The sequence below is a fragment of the Chiroxiphia lanceolata genome, chromosome 2, assembly GCF_009829145.1.
Source record: "Chiroxiphia lanceolata isolate bChiLan1 chromosome 2, bChiLan1.pri, whole genome shotgun sequence".
Taxonomy (NCBI): Eukaryota; Metazoa; Chordata; class Aves; order Passeriformes; family Pipridae; genus Chiroxiphia; species Chiroxiphia lanceolata.
The window spans coordinates 73,565,520-73,586,513 of NC_045638.1; the positions used below are offsets into that span (position 1 = coordinate 73,565,520).

General features: G+C 37.1%; 1 protein-coding gene across 1 annotated transcript in view; it reads left to right on the plus strand.

Moving 5' to 3' along the window:
* The window catches only part of MIPEP (mitochondrial intermediate peptidase), a 74,519-nt gene that overhangs the window by 45,627 nt on the left and 7,898 nt on the right, over nt 1–20,994 (plus strand). Inside the window, exons 16-18 of the mRNA XM_032678580.1 lie at nt 1,877–1,996; nt 19,073–19,194; nt 19,934–20,007. Coding sequence (XP_032534471.1) covers nt 1,877–1,996; nt 19,073–19,194; nt 19,934–20,007 — 316 coding nt within the window. The remainder of the gene's footprint in view (nt 1–1,876; nt 1,997–19,072; nt 19,195–19,933; nt 20,008–20,994) is intronic.

The following is a 20,994-nucleotide window of genomic DNA, read 5'->3' on the forward strand; positions in this document are numbered from 1 at the left end:
GAAAATTTAAAAAGACCCCTGCAAAATTTTCGTTTCAAAAAATAAAGTACTCATTATTGTTTGCCACTTGGTGTTGCGTCTTCATGGAGTTATCCTCTGAGCAGATAACTTGCTGCCTACTCTGGGTTTGTAGAGGAGCGATGTCTTGTTCAGTGTTGCTGTGTAGGACACAAAACTTACAATGCCACTAATGGGTGATTATGCAAGTTTAGTCTTACTGACCTCTTTTTTCCTCATTAGCCATGAAGGAAGCAAGCAGAAAATCTAGGAGTAGCTCCTGCAAGTCATGGCTTATTCACCCCTCTCCTTATAATCATCTTTTTTTTTTTTTTGAAAACAAAAATCAATTTTCACATTTATCATTTGTCAAGAGACACCGTCAAAGGATTTATCCAGGTTCTGTATGTTAAAAGGCATCTTATTCAGACAGAAGGAATATGGTCCTTTAGAAACAGTCACAATTTTGGTGAAAATACATTTTGCATCCAGAGCAAATAAAATACATGCTGAATTTGGATAAATTATTAAAGAGTTCAGAATGGTTTGTACCCGAATTTCATAATAAAGAATCTTTTTAGAGGTTGAGGGGCTTGTGTTACTCTGATCACATAAAACATCCAAACAACTTCTCCATAAAATTTCATAGTTATAATTCCTGGAACAGTGTATTTATGTCACTGGGGATGGCATTGCAGTGGCCCTGGGAGTGCGACTGGGCCTGAGTCTCTAGCTAATTATTTGCTTCATTCCTTGCACAAAAGCTTTTTGAGGCTCCCTTTTGTCAATTTTCCTATGAAGTAGGACTACCACAGGATGGCCTGAACTGAACTCTTCCCTTAAATCCATCAGACTTCTCGGAAATATCTGGTGTTGCACAGCAGTGGGTGTCCTGTTTTTCTGTCTTTCCTGCACTTCCACAGAATAGGAAGTCTTCATGTTAAAAAAGAAAAAAAGCTGCTATTATTTTCAGTGGTGGCACACACAGAGCCTTAGCACTGTCTTCTATCCATGCCTGTTTTATGTTTGGTGTTCAAGTGCCAGATACTCTGCTTTGCTGTTTTTGCTTGAAAAGTCTTTTTCTCGTGCTGCTGTCCCAATCTCTAGACACCTCAGTAATTTAGTCATGCGCCTGTGTTCTGTTGTAGATCACATGCTTCTACATGAAAATTGCCTATGAAGCAGCTCTTACTTCTGGCAAAGTACCCTCCTGGTGCAGTGTGATCTCAGGCTAAGCTTGCACTCTAGCAGCTTATTGCTCTGATGGTGAGAGCTAAAATAAAAGCAAAAATCTACCTTAGTACTACATTGTTCAAAGGCTCTAGCAGAAACTCTGTAGCATCAGCAGCTCCGTGTAGTGGGCATGGTGCTTTTAGGCCAAAGGTTGGACTTCATGATCATGAGGTCTTTTCCAATCTCAATGATTCTATTATTGTATAATTCTTATGTTCGCTGCCCAGGCTGTAACTTGCCCCTGCAAGTGTGAAGTGTTCTCATGGCTGCATGCACACATCTTGAAATAGTTTATTTTGCTCTGTTCACTCAAATAACTTTAAAATAAATAACTTAAAATAGGTGTTTTTTTAAAAAAATTAAATATCTTTAAAAATACTATTTTTGAAAAGGGAAATTGCTGGACGGCTTTAGGGACAGGTCCTAATTTACTTAAAAATGGAGTCATGATGGTGGTGTTTGGTGTCATCCAAAAACCTGCTTTTCTCCTTGTGCATTATACTAAAAATAGAAGATTTGCAAAACCATATGAATTTAGACTCTTCCCTCTCCCTAGTCCATCTCTCACACTCTTTTCTATTTGTCTTTTTTGGTTTTTCAAATGCCAACACCATGTGCCGAAGACAAACGTATTTTATTTCTTCAGGTATTTTATGCTGTCTTGGACCAAATCTACCATGGTAAACACCCTCTAAAAAAGTCAACCACGGAAATTTTAAAGGAGACACAGGAGAAGGTTTATGGTTTGCCGTATGTACCCAATACAGTAAGTAGAAACAGAATAACTGTATGAACTACCTTTTCTTTGATAGCATATTAATACCCCTACCTATCCCCGACCCTTCCCCAAACACTCACATGCTTGTTGTTGTATTGTTATATTGAAAGAGTTTTCTTTCTTTTAGTCACTTTATTCAGAGAGTATGGTATTGGAAATTTTCAGCTGAATATCAATATTTAATTAATGTACTTGTTTTTGTACATGTGTAGCCTTGTCATGGTGAACTTCACTATGTTGCCTTTTATTTTCTTACTAAGGCACTGGAAACAATATACTGGAAAGAGAGTTTATTCCAGCTTTTCAAAGGGCTGTTTATAAAAGGCAACAAAACACTGTGCTGCATGTTGGTGTTTGTATGCTGTCAGTGTCAGCATGAGAATAAGTCCGACTTGGAAGTGAGTTTTTCTCACTGTATTGGTGACCTTTGTCATGTCATTTATCCTTTCATATGGTATCTGAAAGTGTAAAAGCCTTGATTTCTGCTGAGGTATGTAATTTTGATCTTCATCATGAACAGTCATGCATTTGTTCTGTACTTCATGTGGCAGCCAAAGATGCAGTTTTCATAGATGATAATCACGGGATTTCCTGGTCTGTCTGAAGCTGAATTCCTACCAGGAGCATGGCCCCCCAATCACTCTTTGACAGTTTGCTCAGAATACCCAAATGCCTTTTCTCTTTCTGCTTCTCAGAAAATGTACTTTTCTCCTTTGCAAAATGTACCTTTCTTTCTCTGAGAAGGGTGTTAGGAGATCCATTTCCTCATTGAAACTGTGTTGCCACTGCTGGCCTGGCAGAGCCACAGAAGCAGAAGCGAAGTATCTTTCTTCAGCGTAGGATGTCTGACTTCTTAGCATTTTTGTAAGTGTTGTTTGACACTGTTCCTCCCCAGGTGTTAGTCGTCTGGTGAATGGTACAGTTCTTGGCTTTGAAAGTTCGCCTATGTTTTTTGTTCATTTAAAATTATTTTAATTTAGCTGTTACCTTCAAAAGATTGTGACATCTTGTAGTGAGGCTATGATTATTATGAAGTGGGACCGCAAGTTTTGGCCTGGAACTTTATCCTAGCAAAATGTACTGTAAACTTTTGAATTGTCAGAAAGCTTGTGTTTATTTATTGAATGTAGAATTAGTGTCAAGAACCAGTCAAGAACTGTAATACAGTTTAAATTTCAGTGAAACATAGTGAAAAATTGCATTAGAATAACATTGGTGCTCTGTTGAGTAATTAATGTCTGTAATTTGTCTTGCTGTCCTTTTTTGTTCTTTCTTCCAAACTTAAGATATGCTTGCAGTTTAATTTGTAGTTCAGGTAAAAAAATAAAAGCCTTGAAAGTGAAAGTTGGAGTTTTTAAGCAAAGAGAATATATTTCTTCCTTTCGTTTGATTTCAGAGGTAGACATTGAAATACAGCAAGAGAGACCAGTTTTTATTTTCTACCATTTGTCTAGGTACATATATAGCTGGCAGAGAAAACAAAGTATTTTAATTATTTTTTGTTTGTTTGTTCTCTATACATTTAGATTCAGCTATGAATTGCTATGTCAGGCTTGTATATGTTAAGTTAGTCATGTTGGGTAAAAGTAGTTCTGCCTTAGTGAAGATCTTAACTGCATTAATGTGATTTTTCTGTAGTAGCACTGTCTGTCAGGGCTGCAAGCATCCATTATTATCTCTTTCTGATGAACCTTAATTCCCTCTTACTGCTCTTGACAGGCAAGTAAACTTAGTAAATATCCTCTGAATGTACTTGGGCTTCAATCTTACTGGGCAGATTCATTTACTGAAGTAGATCCACAGCATATATCTTCAGCAGATGAATTCCTGTCATTCTTGGGCACAAGCTCAGATAGTAGGACAATTTGCAAGCATCTTTTTGTTACAGTACTTTCAAAATGAGACATATAAACTTCACCTGATAAGTAAATGCTGATGTGACTGTGTGTGGTGATACCTATTTAAGGTAAACCTAAGCATTATCCTCAGCAAATATCACGTGTTATGTGCCAACAGTAGGAGGGATAGTGCGAAAACAGTCCTGTTGAAGTCTATATTTAAATAGGTTTTACAGGCATTGAGATTGGCATTGCATGCAGTAGTATTTACATTGGCTGTGTTGATATGGACAGTCTGAGAAGCTGGTGCCACATGCAAGGCAGAAAGGAAGTCAGATGGAAGCACAGAGAAACAGCACTCCACAAGACTTTGTTTTTCTAAATAATGCAAATCTCAATTTCTGTCTGGCCATTGCTTATCTGTTCAGAAGTACACAGGGTTTACTGCTGTCTCCTGGATGACAAAATTCCACTGGGATTTCATTGCTCTATTACAGAGTCTGGAAGCTTACGATTGCCAGGCAGGGGGCAAGGAAATGTATCTGCCTGTTTTTGTAGTGTCTGGCAGTTTTGCTGCCAGAGGAGATTTGTGTTACTGAGTTTGGAAAATGAATAGAAATTTTGCACAGATTGAATTCTTGAGTACTTGCGATACCTTTAAAAAGCAATCAGTCTTCCTTTTGACTCTAAGAAAGCAAGATAAACCAAATAATAATGCCCACACTTTTTCTAGCCACTTCTTCCTGAATGTACTTGGTGTCAAAATTTGTGTACTGTGGGGAATTCAGTACTCTGCTTTTGTTCCAAACTTTTCTTCAAATCATAGCTTATTTCTCATCTCTTGTGAAGTCAGTTTTCATTTACTATGGCCTGCCTTGTAGTTGATAACACTGTCTGCTTTTAGTGTGTCTCCCTGTGTCTTTTCTACCTTTGTCTCCAGGAGGGCCAGAGAGGCTTTTAAAAATCGGGTATTGGGTGACCCTTTGATCAACCTGAGACTTGATCAAAGTTTCTCCCCATGAGCTGTTGCTTAGTCCTCTCCTGTCCCCCAAGTTCAGACTTGAAAACTACTTTCCTTTGAGACAGTCATCAAAACTTAGTGATATGCCATTGTTAGTACTGTGCCAAGCATAATAATTCCTATCTCCTGCTGTGGGTTTTGGTTCAATATTGTAACAAAAAATGACATATAGGGTAAACAGGCTCTGCAATGATAGTGGAGTTTGCAGCCTCCTGCAGTTATAGGAAAGAGCTCTCAGTAATGAAGTGAACACCAGCTGCCCAAGTCATCGTACCTTTGAGAATTAGTTTGAACTGTTGATTCTTATGTTCAGAAAATTATTATGGACTTACATATTAATTAGCTGTCCATTGTAGTAACCTTTTCTGATGTGGAAGTTTGGTGAGAGATGCTGGTTTGACTTGCGACTGTGAAGAAAAATGGTTTTGAAGGGTGAGTCACTGTGAACCTGGGTTCTTTCTTAGATCGCTTCTAAATAGTCTGTGTTGCATTTTTTAAAATTACATGATCTTCTGAAGCTGAAGCCTTTTCTTTCCGAAACAGATGAATTTCTTGTGTGGTACTTGAATATGAAGTACAATATTGGAATTAACCCACACACATCATTATAATTACGTTTGATAGGAGGTAACACGTTGGTATGTAGGGAGCCTTTGATATTTTTTGGAACACTGAATAATTTGCTATATACCTTTTTGCTTTAGCATATAAAAATACGTATTAGTTTAGAAGAACAACCTTTACTGATGTCATAAAATGTGCATCAGGTTACGGGTTTAATTATGGTTATATACTTTTGTCTAGAGTATAGGTTTCTTTGACAGCATAAAAAGTTCTTAATGGCCTGTGGTTGATAGTGTTTGGAGAAACCAAAACACCTGTGAGACCAAATATGTTAGCCAACCAAGTTTGCCAACAGAAGACAAGGCAGGTATTGTAAGAGATGCCCTAGAGGGAAGAAATGTATGAAAAATAGTGTTTCACCAATGTAGTTGTTAGTTGTCTTCTTCCTGCAGCTGGGGGGACTCTGCCCAGACAGGGATCCTGACCTTGGAAGGCTCCACCTAAGTCCTTGTCTTAACTTGCTGTGGTTGTGTCTGTCGTGTTCCTGACAAAGGGAATCAATGGATGAGATGCAACCTAACACTTGGAATACTTGCTTAGGGAGGCTGTTAGGCACTACAGGAAGATATGGCTTGCCATGGGTGCTGAGAATACAAGGATTTCATTAACAGGGCCCATGCAAAGGCATCTGGGTGGTTGGTTGGCTGAAGAGGAGTTAGTGTCAATAGACAGCAAGAACTAGCTTTCCTGCAAACAGAAAATTTTGCATCACACATGGTCACCATGAGCCAAAGCTGCCTCTTTTATTGTTATTGAAGAACACCTGAGTGCAAAAGAGTAGCTGTATGCTTTTTTCCTTCTTAGGAGCCTTTACTTAGGAGTTTGAAGGTGACGTGACTTCATGCTTAGTTGTGTTAGGTAAGCTGGAGGCCACAAATAGAGACAGTGTGATTTCTGAAGTTCAGTTTTGTGCTGATCATGATCACTGTCAGTAGTGGTGCTGCAGTGAAGAGGAAAGTATAGTTTTAACAGGCTTATTCCTCAGCCTACTGAGGGCTGGCTGGCAGTTTTAAGTATCTTGTTATAGAATCTGCCATCTGTGTCCTCGTGTCATCTGTTGTCTTTGGATTTCTTGTTAGGTTTTTGGAGTGACTACTAATGTGCAGTTATAACTCTGTTTCTGCATAAAATTTCATGTGAATATCAGTAAGATATATAAAAAGTGTAAATAGACTGAGCAAGCAATGAGGCAGCTGTCTTAAAATAAATAAGTGATAACCCTTAACCTCTGACAGCAAAAGTGGTTTTGAATTCTGAAAACTTTACTCAAGTGGTGCACATAAATCTTAAAATTATTGGTAAGGAATGCTAAGTAGTGGCTGCCTATTGAATTTTAAACTGTAATTTCATTTCATATTTACTTTATCTAAAACCTTCCTAAATTTGTTTTAGATTTATTAAGCTAAACTAATGTAACCTTAGAACCGAAGCAAAACAGAAAGCTAGGTTAAAGGAAATGTAAAAAGAACAGCTAAAAGGTAGAATTTGTACTGTTGGCAAAAAGCTTTTGAAAACAAAAATAGTGGGTGGTGGATGAGGGTACAAAATTTTTGGTGGTAATCAGTAAGATGCTCAAAAGAACTGAGCATGAGAAAAAGCCTGTACTTTTGAATATCTGAGAAAAGGAGGTTATTAGAAAAGTAGAAACCATATAAAAGTGTGAAAAACAGAATACAGGATAAATGCTAATGAGCCAAAAGTAAAACTGTGGAAATTTCAAGCAGCTTAGAAACCAAAACCAGTCATAATGATTAAAAACAGTGCATCAGAAAGAGGAAGGCTGCCAGATATTTTCTGGAACTGGAACATAGCTAAGTATGATGATTCAAAAGACATTATGTAGTTATCCAAGAGACTGAACCAAAGATACAAACTATCCTGATGCCCTCTAAAACTTTATTAAGATAATAAAAAATAGAAATTGTTATGTGACTGGAGATAATTACTTAAAGAATGCAAGAATTCAGAACAAAAAAGGCTAGAAATGCTGAGTTGTAAAGTGCAAGTAGAGCAGGTAATAAAGTTCCGTAATTACTGACGAAGCAAGAGCAGAGTGGGAGAAAGAAGAATAAATGTCAGAAAAAGCAGTAATATTCTGTATCTCTGCCTCAGTGTTTCTTGAAAAATAAGTGGATTTTGGTTAGATAGGTAATACGTATAATATTTGAGATGGATAGAAAAAGAACTGAGATTAAAAAATGAAAAAGAGAGAATAACTAGGTTAGATGTAGTCAGGTTGTCAGAATATTTAAGTTTGTCAAAGTAGTCAGTGACCTGGAAGAATTATCAATCACAAACTCCTGAAAAATTGGTAGTGCTATCATTACAACTACTCTTATGAAAGGAGAAGAACTGTAGACTAATTGTTTGGGTTTTGTCAGTCAAGAAGTAGTAGAACCAATTATTAAGCAGCTCATAAGTACAATGAGAGCTCAAAGGTACAAATGAGAACAGTCAACTGAGCAAAATAACCCAGCTTTTGTTAAGAACCATCTGAGATGAGAAGAATCCTCCTTCTTCTTAAGATATTGCTTGACCTTCGAAACAGGAAGGAAGTGGCTGATAGGATGACTCTAGACTTAGCAAGCTTTCTGACACTTGTAAATCATAATTGTCCAAGCAAACTGTGAATTTATGGCTTAGTCAACACAAAGAAAACATGCTGGCAAAACAGGTGAAGGCTTAGCTTCAGACAGAGACATTTTAAGTAGAAGTCACCAGGGATCTGTCTGGGAATTACTGCAGTTCTGTGGTTTTGTTAATGATTTAGATGACAATACATTTATAATATTATAGAAGCTCCTTCAGTTGTATAATATTTATATAAGCTCCTTCAGTTGATAAATGTTGCAGAAATTTTGAAAATCACTGTGTGATTCACTGTGTGAATTTGAATCACTGTGTTGTAAATCAACCAAACAGTGCAGAAGACCAGCTTGGCTGAACAGAGAAGTCCTGGTGAAGCTCAGGAAGAAAAAGAAACAGTATGATCTATGGAAGCAAGGTCAGGCTTTGCAGGAAGAGTACAAAGGTGTGATTTGTTTATCATAGAATCAGAATGGTTTGGGTTGGAAGGGACCTTAATGATCATCTAGTTCCAATCCCCCCACCATATACAGGGACACCTTCCACTAGACTAGGTTTCTCAAAGCCCCATCCAACCTGGCCTTGAGCACCTCCAGGGATGGGGCATCCACAACGTCTTTGGGCAACCTGTTCCAGTGCCCCACCATCCTCACAGTAAAGAATTTCTTCCTAATGTCCAATCTAAACCTCCCCTCTTTCAATTTAAAGTCATTCCCCCTGGTTCTATCACTCCATGTCCTGGGAAAAATCCCTCTCCAGGTTCTTTAGGCCCCTCTAGGTACTGGAAGGCTGCTGTAAGATCTCCCTGGAACCTTCTCTTCTCCAGGCCAAACAATGCCAGTTCTCTCAGCCTTTATGTGGGGAGAAGACACAAAAGGCCAAAGCTCAATTACAGTTGAAACTGGCCAGTGTTGTTTCAGATAACAAGAAGAGCTTTTTAAAGTATGTTAATAGCAAGAGGAGGTCTAAAGAGAACACTGGACCAATACTTGTTGAAGATAGTCATCTGACTAATGGTGTGAAGAAAAAGCAGAGGCATTCAATGCATTTTTTTGCCTCAGTCTTTAATTATACTAATAGACCTCAGGTGTCCCAGATCTCAGAGTATGAGGGCCATGAGTGCAGGAACATTGACTTTCTGTTTGTGTACACTGAATGTTCACAAGTCTGTGGGGCCTGATGGGATTCATCGCAGAGTTGTGAAAAAGCTAATGGATATTATGGCAGGACCCCTCTCACTCATTTACCAATGGATAGTTTGTATTAGGAAAGCAGTTTAAGTAATAAGTATTTAAACAACCATAAATGCCAAAAGAGCATGCTTTTATTCATGGGATACTGTAAAAGAAAATATCTGGGTTTTTTAAATGTATTCTTGTATTTGTCTTTGGGGACTTGTAGTGCTAGTGTTGTCTCCTGTAGTACATGTCTGTCTCTTAAAAAGATGTAGCAAAAATGGAAGAAATACAGAGAAGCAGTTTTGGAAAGATAATATTTTTGGAAACATGAGGAAAGCTAGGGAAACTGATTTTTTTTTTTGACTAATGAAGAGAAAATGTGGTGAGAACCTTTATGAAAAAAATAATTGGAATTGAGACTGTTTCTTATTAATGAGCAGATAATAGGAGGGGGAAAATGGTATAATTTACAGCAAATGTTATTATGGTTAGTACTCAATCTTTTAAACTCTTGTCAATTTTTCCCCTCATTTGTTGAAGAGGGAAACAGACACCCAGTAGATCTTGGATCACTCTTATAGGCACTGTTGTAGATCACGAAGACTGTTTTGTAGTAAAGCTGGAGAGCCTTCATAGAAGATTGCTTTTCCACTTTTTATCTATCTTCAGTTACTTGAAGAAGTACTGATGTTGCTCATATTCCACTTTTTTGAGTGTTTTGAAGAGAGATGAAGTCATATGTTATTACTCAACCTCTTGAAGTTTGTGTAACCCCTTCAAGGTAATATTTTACGTTGCCATGTTGGAAACTAAAGTTATTTACACAGAGTGCAAATCCCTGGATTAGTTTTCATATGAACCTTCTAAAAAGTATACTATGAAATCAAGTTGAAGAGTCTGGGTCTGAGGAAAAGATTAATAAAAGAGTGCACAGTGAACTCTGGGGAAGTGATAGTTCTATAAATAATTAATAGCTAAAAGCCATTTTCAAAAAGACTGGTGCCCTGCTGAGGTCAGTATTAAAGTAGAGGCTGGGATTTCAAAAGCTCTTAAAGTCACCTTTCAATGTTTGTTTAGGTTTCTGTCTTTGTGGAGTTGAGTTCATTTTATGATAAAGAAAATGGTGATAGCAAATACTGTGAAGATTTGTTTTCCAGTGGTAACATGACACTATTCACTGGACAACTATCTACAGGAGCAGAGTGTTTACAGATACCATAAGATATGAAGCACTTTTAAGGAAATTCTTTTTGCAAGCGTTAGTCCCATGAAACTCAAACATACATTAGCGATAGTATTTGCCATATTTACCATGTAGTAGAGCATTTCATGGCACAGTGCAGGAAATAGTTGCATACATCTCCAGGTAACATTTTAAACATATTTAGATAGATCTTACATAGATTTATGTAATAATAATACCAAATACCCATATATAAACAGAGATTGTTTATATAGTTCTGTTTTCATGGTTCATATGTCCTTTTTTTCCCCTGGGATTGCAGTACTGGAGCTATATTTGATAGTGATAGATATAACTGAATAGATCATTGCCATAAAGACAGGCTAGAGAGCCTGAAATTAAATGCTCTCTAAGTGCAGTGGGAGCTTGTCCTTCCTATGAAAAGCCTGCAGTCAAAACAGAAAAGAGCAAGAGAGAGGAACTATTAGCACTCTCGCTTCACAGGAGGTGGCAGTTAGACTGAGAGGGGGGGAAAAAAAGTTTTAAGTTTACACTGCAGCTTGTGGCAGATTCAGGATGAGAGTCATGATCCCTTATATCCCTGTCTGGAATGGCTCTAGCAAAAGATAGTAAATAAATGTTACTGTAGAAAAGTAGTGATTTCATCTTCCAGTGTTGGTACAGATAATTTACATGATTAAGTTGTACTGGCAGATGTATTTTGCAGTTACAACATCGCTTAAGATATTTCTCGGGTTTTGTAAGAGCTTATCTTAAGCAGCATTCATGATGTTTGTTTTAAAAGAATAGGTCAATACTTAAAATTAGATTTAATTGGAAAATTAGAATAAAAACTTTGGGCTACAGTGTGAGTCTGTACCCAAAGTAAATGGTGGTGATCTGATTCTACTTACCTCAGGCTTATGAATTTTTAAATCTTAGTCAGTAATAGAGATTATTAATGGGTAATTGAAGGGAGGGTGTTGCCTGTTTATATGTATATGTGTGTAGAATTACATGTTACAATGTGAAGGATTGTTTGAAAATTGTTTGTTTGCATGTTTCTTGTATTTCACTTTAAAGACTAGTTAAAATACTGACAAGTAACACTGTCTCTTAACTTGTCCAAATATGATCAGTCAAAACACAAAAAAGAATCAATTTTCATATCTCTGTGTCTTTTAATCCAAATTTTAATCATTGCGAAGTAATGCAAATCATACATACGGATTTTTGATGTCGGTATTCTTTGTTATCTCCCATGACTCCCTTCCCTTAGTCCCTTTGTGGGGAGGAGAGAAGTGAGTAGAGAGAAAATAGTTTTAAATGATTTTATTATATGCAGCTCAAATTCATGAACAGTTTATAAATAAGAATTAAATATTTTTCTTTAAGCAATTTGAAGACCATATGGTACATATCTAAAATCACGTAAGTGGTTAATTGCATGTTAAATTCCTTTCCTCTTCCTTAGTTAAACAACTGCAAAAATATTTACATTCCCTGCTATTCTAGATTTATTTATCATTTTATAATGAAAACACAGAAGTGTTATAAATTGAAATCTTAATCTCTTGCTTGACTCGCTTTCTAAAATATCAGCGGTGTCTCTGGTTTGGTTTACTTTGTGTTCTCTCCCACTCCTAAGAGAGAAATGCATGACACTGGAAAACTGAAGAATATTGACATTAAGCAAGTCAGAGGTGCAGCACAAGATGTGGTTTCTTGAAATTAGTTTTCTGTTATTCTAAACAAGATTATAAACTGCAGGAAAGAAAGTGGCTCTTTATTGCATTTTATTATTATTGTGAAACTCCAGAAGGATGATGATGTAATTCTATAAAGCTTAAAGGGGTTCAGGGCAGAAATAGAGAATGTAAGTTGACCAAGCAAGCTGCTGCATACCTGTGGAGACAGTTGTTTCTACAGTCAGTAAGAGCTCTAGCTTTTCCCCTGAGAGAGCTACTGGCACAAACAGTTTGCAAACTCTGCATTCCAGAACTCATTAAACTGTTTTTTCTAGTGAGAATGAGTAGAGGACATTTTCAAAGCACTCTGTAAACTTAACTAACAAATGAATATAATAAGGAAAAATACTCTGTGTTTTGTTTCGGAACAAAAGAGTGAATTCTTTAAGCTGCAAAAAGTGTGTGAAAAATCCTTGATTTGTTTCATGAAGTAAGTAGTTTAAACAGAAATGCGGCAGAATAAATTCTGCTGTGTGAAAATTTGGCTTCTCCAAAATAAGTGCATCCAGCAGCAGAGCTTGGTCTTTGGAGCCTGGCAGCCACAGCTTCTAGGCTGCTCCTGTCTTTGGAGCCTGGCAGCCCTGGGTTCTGCTAGCTGGGCTTCTGCTGGCAATGCTGTGCTGCTTGCTCCTGTTGCTGTGTGGGGCAAGAAAAAGAGAGAAACTTTACCAGGAGGCTTCTCAGCTTGTCTCGCTGAAGTCTCAGTTATTTTGGGAAAGGGAGCAAAGGAATGATTCAGAGAAGGGCATTTAATTCGATTAGCACACTAATTCTAGAGTCATTGTAATGAGTGAATGAGACTGGAATTTTCTATATGGGATGACTGGAGATCACTTGAGTATCTTCCTTAAATTTGAGAAAAGCGGTCTTAGAAAGAATATGAGTGTGAAGAGCTTGAAAACTGGAAGTGGAGTCAAAAAGTACAACCAGATCTCCTGGTTGTCAGATAACACATTTTTTTCATTTGCTAACAGCACTTCTTCCCTCTGATAATTTAAAATGATGTCTGTACAGCTAGTACATCAGAACAGAAAACTTTCTAAACTGAATGTGGAGCATCCCTCAGATCTGCACCCCACAGTAAATTCACCAGTTTTCTGTGCTGAAAAGTGGCTTCACAGTTCTTGACCTGTGACTTGCAGTTCTTTATTTTCCACCTCCAGCTCCTGCTGTATGAGTGGCTGACACAGTGCCAAGAAAACATTGCCTGTGCTAACTTCGAGCGTGCTTGTTTGCATACCAGAGTGGTGTTGTCCTGGATTTCCACTAGCCCTGATAAACCTTGGCCTCAGCAGAGGGAAATAGCCTGTACTGATTTGCATGCTAATCGCCATTCTCTTCTGGCTCCAAGTAACCAGAGCCTGGAGCTTCTCATGGCTCTCAGGAGTTTTCCACCCGTGCTGATAGCTAAATTCAAGAGCATTAGGAGCAATAATACCAAATTAGTGCCAGACACAGGGGTTCTCCACCCAGTAGCCCCTGAAGGAGATAAGTTGGCTGCTCCTCTGTTGGGTTTCCTGCCAGAATAAGAATTTAATTAAGAGGGGGGAGGGCACCAGATATCATCTCCATCAAATATTGTTCTTCGTGGCAACAATTCAGCAACTTGCTCATTGGTGTAATTACTGAAGCACACATTTTGTAATTAGAAGACTTAAATGACAAAAGTACTTTCCTTAATTTAGTGTTGGTTCTTTTCAGGTTCTCACTTGTGTTTTTTGTCTTCAGATGCAAAGCAAAATGGACATAAATATACTTTGAAGTACCTAAAGTCACAGCAGGAACTGTTGGAAGAGCATTTTGAAAAGTCCAAGCACTACTCAAGAATTTCTGTAGGATTTTTTTTTCTTTCCAAAAGATGTAGTAGAATTTTGTAGCACTGGTTCCTATGTAATTAGTGGAGCCCCATGGAACAGTGTTTACCTGTGCTCAAGCAAAAGCTAATTTAGTTTATATTAAGTTACCTATGGATTTTCTTTCAATTTTGCCTTTTTACCATCACATCTAAATTTTTGTATTATATAAAATGAACTGAATCTTACCCTAAGAATGAATCCTACAAGGACTTCAAAAAAATCCTGATAAGGTGTATGAATAAAAAAGTATCAGTAATGTGTTTTTATTTGCTGCATGATAGGGTGGAAAGCCATTGCACATGTAATTTTGGAAATATTTCAGACATGGTTATAAGAAAAGATTGATAATGTTGGTGGACAGAACTCCCCCTTAATAACTGCAGTGGATCAGTTGCACACCTTTATTTCGGTCTGTTGTGCTGGATAAAAAGCAGGCATGAACATGACCTGTGGATGGCATATTATCATAACCCATGGGCTATGCTGTAAAATGCATTGTTTTATAAACTCTTGGAATGGGTTCATGGAACTTTTTGAAGTAAGAGATTACTCAGAGTCTTCATTAATTTTCTAGCTGCTTACCAAAATTATAATAATTTAATAAGGACAGTGCCCTACTTCTACATGTCTAGCCTTTGCCCTGTCCAAAAGGGAGTTTGATAAGTATTTTTCTTTTTTTTTTAAATAGAGAAATCACTCCTTACTGGAAATAACAGAAGAAATCAAGTCATTTTGCATCTATATCTGAATTTATTAAAATGGAGAAGTGGAATTTTATGCTAAAAGGACAACCATTTAGTTTCAAGTACATTTACAGTGATGTGGGCACTCTTTTTATTCATCATAGAACTTTTTAAAGGAGCAGTAGCCTATATGTTCTTGAGTTTTTTTAACATTTGATTTCCTAGGTTGTAATCTCATCTGTATGAAGTAGAAAGAGAGGAAGAGGGTATTTTTTTTAATGTGGACAGGTAGCTCCTTGTGAACTAGGGTAGAGGATGGGTGTTTTCAGAAAATGTACTTGAGCAATGTGATAGATGCTGGGTAATAGTGAAATATTGAAGATTGGGACTTCCTGATCAGAAACTTTGTGTGAGGACTGGGACAAAAGTAGCGACAGGAAATGATGACAGGCTAGAATTATTTATGCTCCGGAGTGGGGAAAATCTGTAGTGGTTAAAGGAAAATGAATATGGGCTTCAAACTTCAGTAGGGAACCACAGGGTTTGTTATCAGATTTCCTTCACTGTGGTTTGCAATAGGAAAATAATCTTAGGTGCAGTATTCCTTTGGGAATACTTGTCATCTTTAATAACTTGAGCTATCTAAAAGTATGTTCCTTAAGTATTCCAGTGAAGGAAGTCATCTATCTTAAGGTGGATTGAGTCATCCTCCATTTTTGTTTCCTTTTTTGCATACTGTCCTGTTCCAAATGAATTTTTGAAATCTCAACTTCATCATATTTGAAAGCCTCTCCAGCTGCAGGGAGAGAGATGAGCAATGTCTTTCCTTGGTCTTTCTATATCCTTTCCTTTTCTCTTTTGAAAGTAAACAATGCAAAATTTGTTAGTAAAGCTTATAGCAAAGACAAGGTCAAACCAAATTGAACAGAGGGTACTGAGGCTTGTTTTAGATGCAGACTCCGAAATCAAGCATTTGGTCTTGGACAGGTTGCTGAGAAGTTGTTCTTTTCTCCTTAATTACTTGTTATACAGAGTTTCAAGAAACCCTATGAATGGAATAGTTGATCAACCTGGAAGAGCAGATGAGCTGTTTTAGGTGCAAACTACTAAATGCAAGAACATTTGATGTGAACTATGTAATCTGAGCTGTTGAGGAAGACATACTGTCCTAGTTACAGCTTATATGATGTGGCAAAATAATTCCATTCTGATGGGAGAGATAGAAATAGTCTTCCCTCTGTCCAACTCAAAGAAATTATTTTGTTTGTACCCCAGAAACATTTTGAGTATGTTAATTAATCAGTAAAGTTTTCCACATTCCTGAGAGAGTTGAAACTTCTAGTCATAACTTTGCAAACTTTCGTTTAATAAACTGACATGTTTTCCTGCTCAGTCTTCTAAAAATGTAGGCTCTCTGATCTGTTTCAAAATGTGCTTTTAGTTTAGTGATTCTGGTTACAATTAAGGGAGTAGTTAGAATAACTGTAGGTACAAAGTATAAATACAGCAACCACAATACCTTTCAGAGCAAACTGAAGAATCTGTATTCAAGCTGAATGTTTTTATGTACTTGCATTACAATGAGATATAGTGTTTACCTCAAAAGAAAAGAAAGAAAAAGTTAATAATTTTCAAGAGTTTGCACCATACATCAAGACCCACAGAAAAGTTGAAGACTGGAGATGTTTTTTCATCTCATTTAACCTTGTCACTCCTATTTTTAACTAGTTGTGTAGGTCACCAGTACAGGCTTGATTGCTGACCCATGGCAAATTCCATCTGTTTTGGACACACATCTTAGGGTGGAGATAACCGTCTTGTTAAAAGTAGCTTTTGGATGATTGAATTACAGCTAACTTTGAGAACTTTATTTGTAGGTATTGCTCAGAAAAGGGAGCTAGCAACGTGTTTCTCATCTGCTGTTCACAGTAATCTAGATTATAAGGCACTCTTTGCTACCTTTTCTTTTAAGGAAAAAAGAATGATTAAAGGCCAAATACTTTCTTTTTCCACCCTCTCAGTTGGTCACTTTTTTAGCATACACATACATCTTTCTGGCTAATGGAGAATAAGATAATGATCAGAACTTTCTTGAATAAAGAAGCATAGTTTATTTCAACTGTCAAAAATCAGGAGTTTATTAACTACACTGTGGTAAAGAATCACAGTCAAAGATAAATAGCTCTGGAAAATGGTTAATGTCCTTTCACTTTTTTTGTTTGGCTTCGTCAGAATTTCAACCATTGACTGTAGGATAAGAACAAGCATCTCACAGCCTATGGATTTAAATGTAAAACATCTGTTATGCTACTTTATTGTTTATCTTTGGGCTCCTCTTTAAACCTTTGGTTTTTATAATATCTACAAAAGTCTTGACAACAATCATATCACGAGAATGTTAAGAGGTTCTTTGACTTTGAATAGGAGGAAAAATAAGATATGGGACTTGTCTCCTCTTTGGTTTCCTCAGAGCTGACAGGCAGAGTAAGTTTCCTTCTTTTATATAGTCATCCATTCTCATTTCAAAAAATATGCCCAAATATGTTGGGAAACAACTTCTTTTCAGTTTGGACCTGCTTGCCTTTTCGCATTGCACTGGAGAGGCAATGAAATCATCTCATGAGATGCTGAGACTTTAGACAGAGCCCTGAGAAATCTCATTAAAGTTTCCTTTTCTTAGAGTGAGGGCTGGGCCAGATGACCTTTGAAGGTCTGTCACAATTTAAACTATTCTGTTAAAGTCAGGGAAATAATAAAAAAAAAAGAAGTATTTTTACTTCTGTGAAAGTAGGGCTGATACTTCTGATTCTCTTTGCTAAGAAAACATAAAGTAAACTGTCAACACCAAGCAGCATTAAAAAAAGGTCTGCTGTAGTGGGTTATGGCTGTGTTTTCCCTTCCATACAATAATGTCATCAATATATTGTATGTGTTCTGGAGCCTTACCCTTCTCTAGTATAGCCTGAATCAGTCCGTGGCAAATGGTTGGACTGTGTTTCCACCCCTGGGGCAGTCGGTTCCAGGTGTACTGCACACCCTTCCACGTGAAAGCAAACTGTGGCCTGCACTCTGCTGCTAAGGGGATGGAGAAGAACGCATTTGCGATATCAGTGGTGGCATACCACTTCTCTGCCTTGGACTCCAGTTCGTAGTGGAGCTCCAACATGTCTGGCACAGCGGCACTCAATGGTGGGGTGACTTTTCCTGCAGCATGCAACTCAGAATACAAATTAGTTTTTTCCCAAGGTTAATCTCCTTGAGGCACACACCGGGTTTCCCCATCTTCTCTCATTAACCACCAAGTGTATCTGGGTCCTTGAGCAAAGACAATCCCATGAATGGGTTTGCCTTTGCTCGAGGGAGGGTTAGCCCAAACTGCTTTACCTAACATACCCCTCAAGTGAATCACTGGGACTTTGTCTCCATCCACAGTGTGAAGGGGTTCTGTTTGGGCAGGGCCAGCTTGATTGACAGAGCCTCTAGTGTTGACTAGCCAAGTAGCCTTTGCTAGGTGCTGATCCCAATTTTTTAAAGTCCCTCCACCCAATGCCTTCAAAGTAGTTTTCAGCAATCTGTTGCATCGCTCAATTTTTCCAGCGGCAGGTGCATGATATGGAATATGATTATACCCATTCAGTGCCACGTTCCCTCGCCCAACTAGTAACTAAACTGTTTTGGAAGTGAGTCCCATTGTCTGGCTACATCTGCCATCACTGGAATGTGTCATAAAGTCAAGTAACAATACATGAAAAAACATATAATTGTGGATTATAATCTTATATATATGCATTTTAAAATGTGCAAACGAATCTGTGAGCAATGGTATTGCATCCGGATGTAATTTGTCTACTTCTGAGGTTTTTGGCATATGGAAAGTTGTATATTTTTATAGTATTAAATGCAAGTCCCTATTACCATTTTGTTTGTGATAGAAGTTTATAAATTGAACTTTTCCAGTGACACTGCACTTACCCAGATGGGAAATTATAACATATGGTATTATTTGTAGTAAGGTAATTCTGTCTTTTTTTCAAGACCAATAGAACAACACAGCTATTATTAAATATGAATAATTTTTTTTTACTGCTTGGTTTTCTTTCCTGTTTATATATAATTTCAATTGTGATGATCAGTGTGTTGGATAGACAGTATTTAGGCTGAAAAATGCTTATTGTAATAAAGGATTGTTCAGTCTGGGATAAGTGGTGGTTGCTTTTTTCTTTTTTCTTTAATTGTTTGTTATTAATGATACCAGATTTCTCCCATCGTACATGAGAGAAATGCTGAACAATTTAAAGAAGTTAAAAGATAACTTTTGGGTTTTGTTTTTTTTTTTATTTCTTACAGGCTTGGCAGCTGCGATTCAGTCATCTTGTGGGCTACGGTGCCAAATATTACTCCTACCTCATGTCTAGGGCTGTTGCCTCTATGGTGTGGAAACAGTGTTTTGCTCAGAACCCGTTTGATAGGTAAAAACAGAGAAAATGTTAAGTAGAATGAAATGTCATGTTAGTTGCTTCAGGAAAATATGGAACAAATGGGGCCACATTGGTTGATGGGCTTTTTTGATGAAAATTAATTTTTAGCATTTTTCTTGATTTTAGGAGGATTACAAAATAACCATGGGTATACACACACACACACACTTTGGGACACGTCCATTGGTGCAAAAAGATTTGTGCTGATGTTTTAAAATCTAGGTGTGTCCATTGGGAGGCACTGAAATTCCTATTTAGGTTTAATTAGAGAGCTTGAATTTCATAGATGCCTAATTACTTGTAATTTTCTATTGAAATCAAAGCAACTGTGCATATTAGACAAGTTTCATGTTACCAGCTTCAAAGCTAAGTGTAGCTGTCCTACTCATTTTGCTTTGTGAAATTAAAAAGTAAATTGCAAGATCACAAATTTTAAGCATTCTTATATCTTTGGTGAATGTTCATTGTAACAGAGCAACTTTTCCTCTTGGAGCAAGGAAGGCTGAAATGTTGTTCACAAATTAACTTTTATAAACACCAGTACATACTCACATGTATAAAATTTGTCTAGTTCAGTTACTCATGGTATGATTTTAAGTGTAATTTGAATTTGAGGAGTCAACATGGAATCAGTCATTGTTTCAAGGTGGAAAATATCGTTTGGAGCAAATCTGACTGAAAGCTGGACAGGTTGTATTTGCAGATGGCTCTAACATCTGTGTTTCTCCAGGGCAATGGGAGAGCGTTATCGTAGAGAGATGCTGGCACACGGCGGTGGAAAAGAGCCCATACTGATGGTTCAAGGTAGAAAATAAATTAGAACTGTTTTATTCCCTTGCTTGAGGAAGAAATATTTAACTGCATTTCCCAACTTACTCTTTTCGGTTTAATTATGATTTTCACTGAGTTTGTGAAAGAAAAATTATTCACTTATTTAGTTAAGTGGAATGGTCATCACCTTTGTATCATGGTCAGTAGAACACACAGATAGTTGGGGTGAAGTGTTGGGAAGGTTGGTATTACCAGACTGTCTAAAGAATTCAGAATAAGAGTATCACATACTTGAAGGAAGAAAAATGACACCATTTTTGGATACAATAAATTAGTAATTTTCCCAGATGAGGAAGTCATAGTATCTCTGGTTATTTTGTATAGACAAAATTGAACTTGTTTTGGCCACATTTTAGCATCATCAGAATATCTTTGGTTGTATCAGTACTTTGAGTATACATTCTCATGAAATGGAGGTCTGAAAACTGTATTAAGGAAACATAGTTCATTATTCCTCTCACTACCATATTTGCCTTTTTAATCTGGAAAATAACTTCTAAAAATCATTCATACTAATAGCAAAAATATTATATTTCATATATTAAAAAATAATGTCAGGAGAATGAAGCAAGTTTGAGAAAATGCTGACTTTATCTCAGATCTCTCAATAAGATCAGGATAAAGACTTTCCTGTCTAATGTTGCAGAATTCAAGCCAAACATTTTTGCATTCCTGTTGCTGTTCCTAACATGAGCACTTGCTAAGTGCTTCATCTAATGGCACATCTTTCAATTTCCTCTGAAATTCTTAATATTAAGGATGAATATGAATTCATTTGCTCTGTTCACTCCATTTTAGTAGGCTGGAACTTGTGGGACTTTTTTTCTGCAGATAAGGAAACAATAGTAATGTGTCTGTACTTCGTCATGAGATTGACACAGTTTAATAACTAGAACATCCCAGTTCTTTGACCCATCTGTTTATATCTGAGGCCATGACCTCTGCTCTCCTTAGACTCAC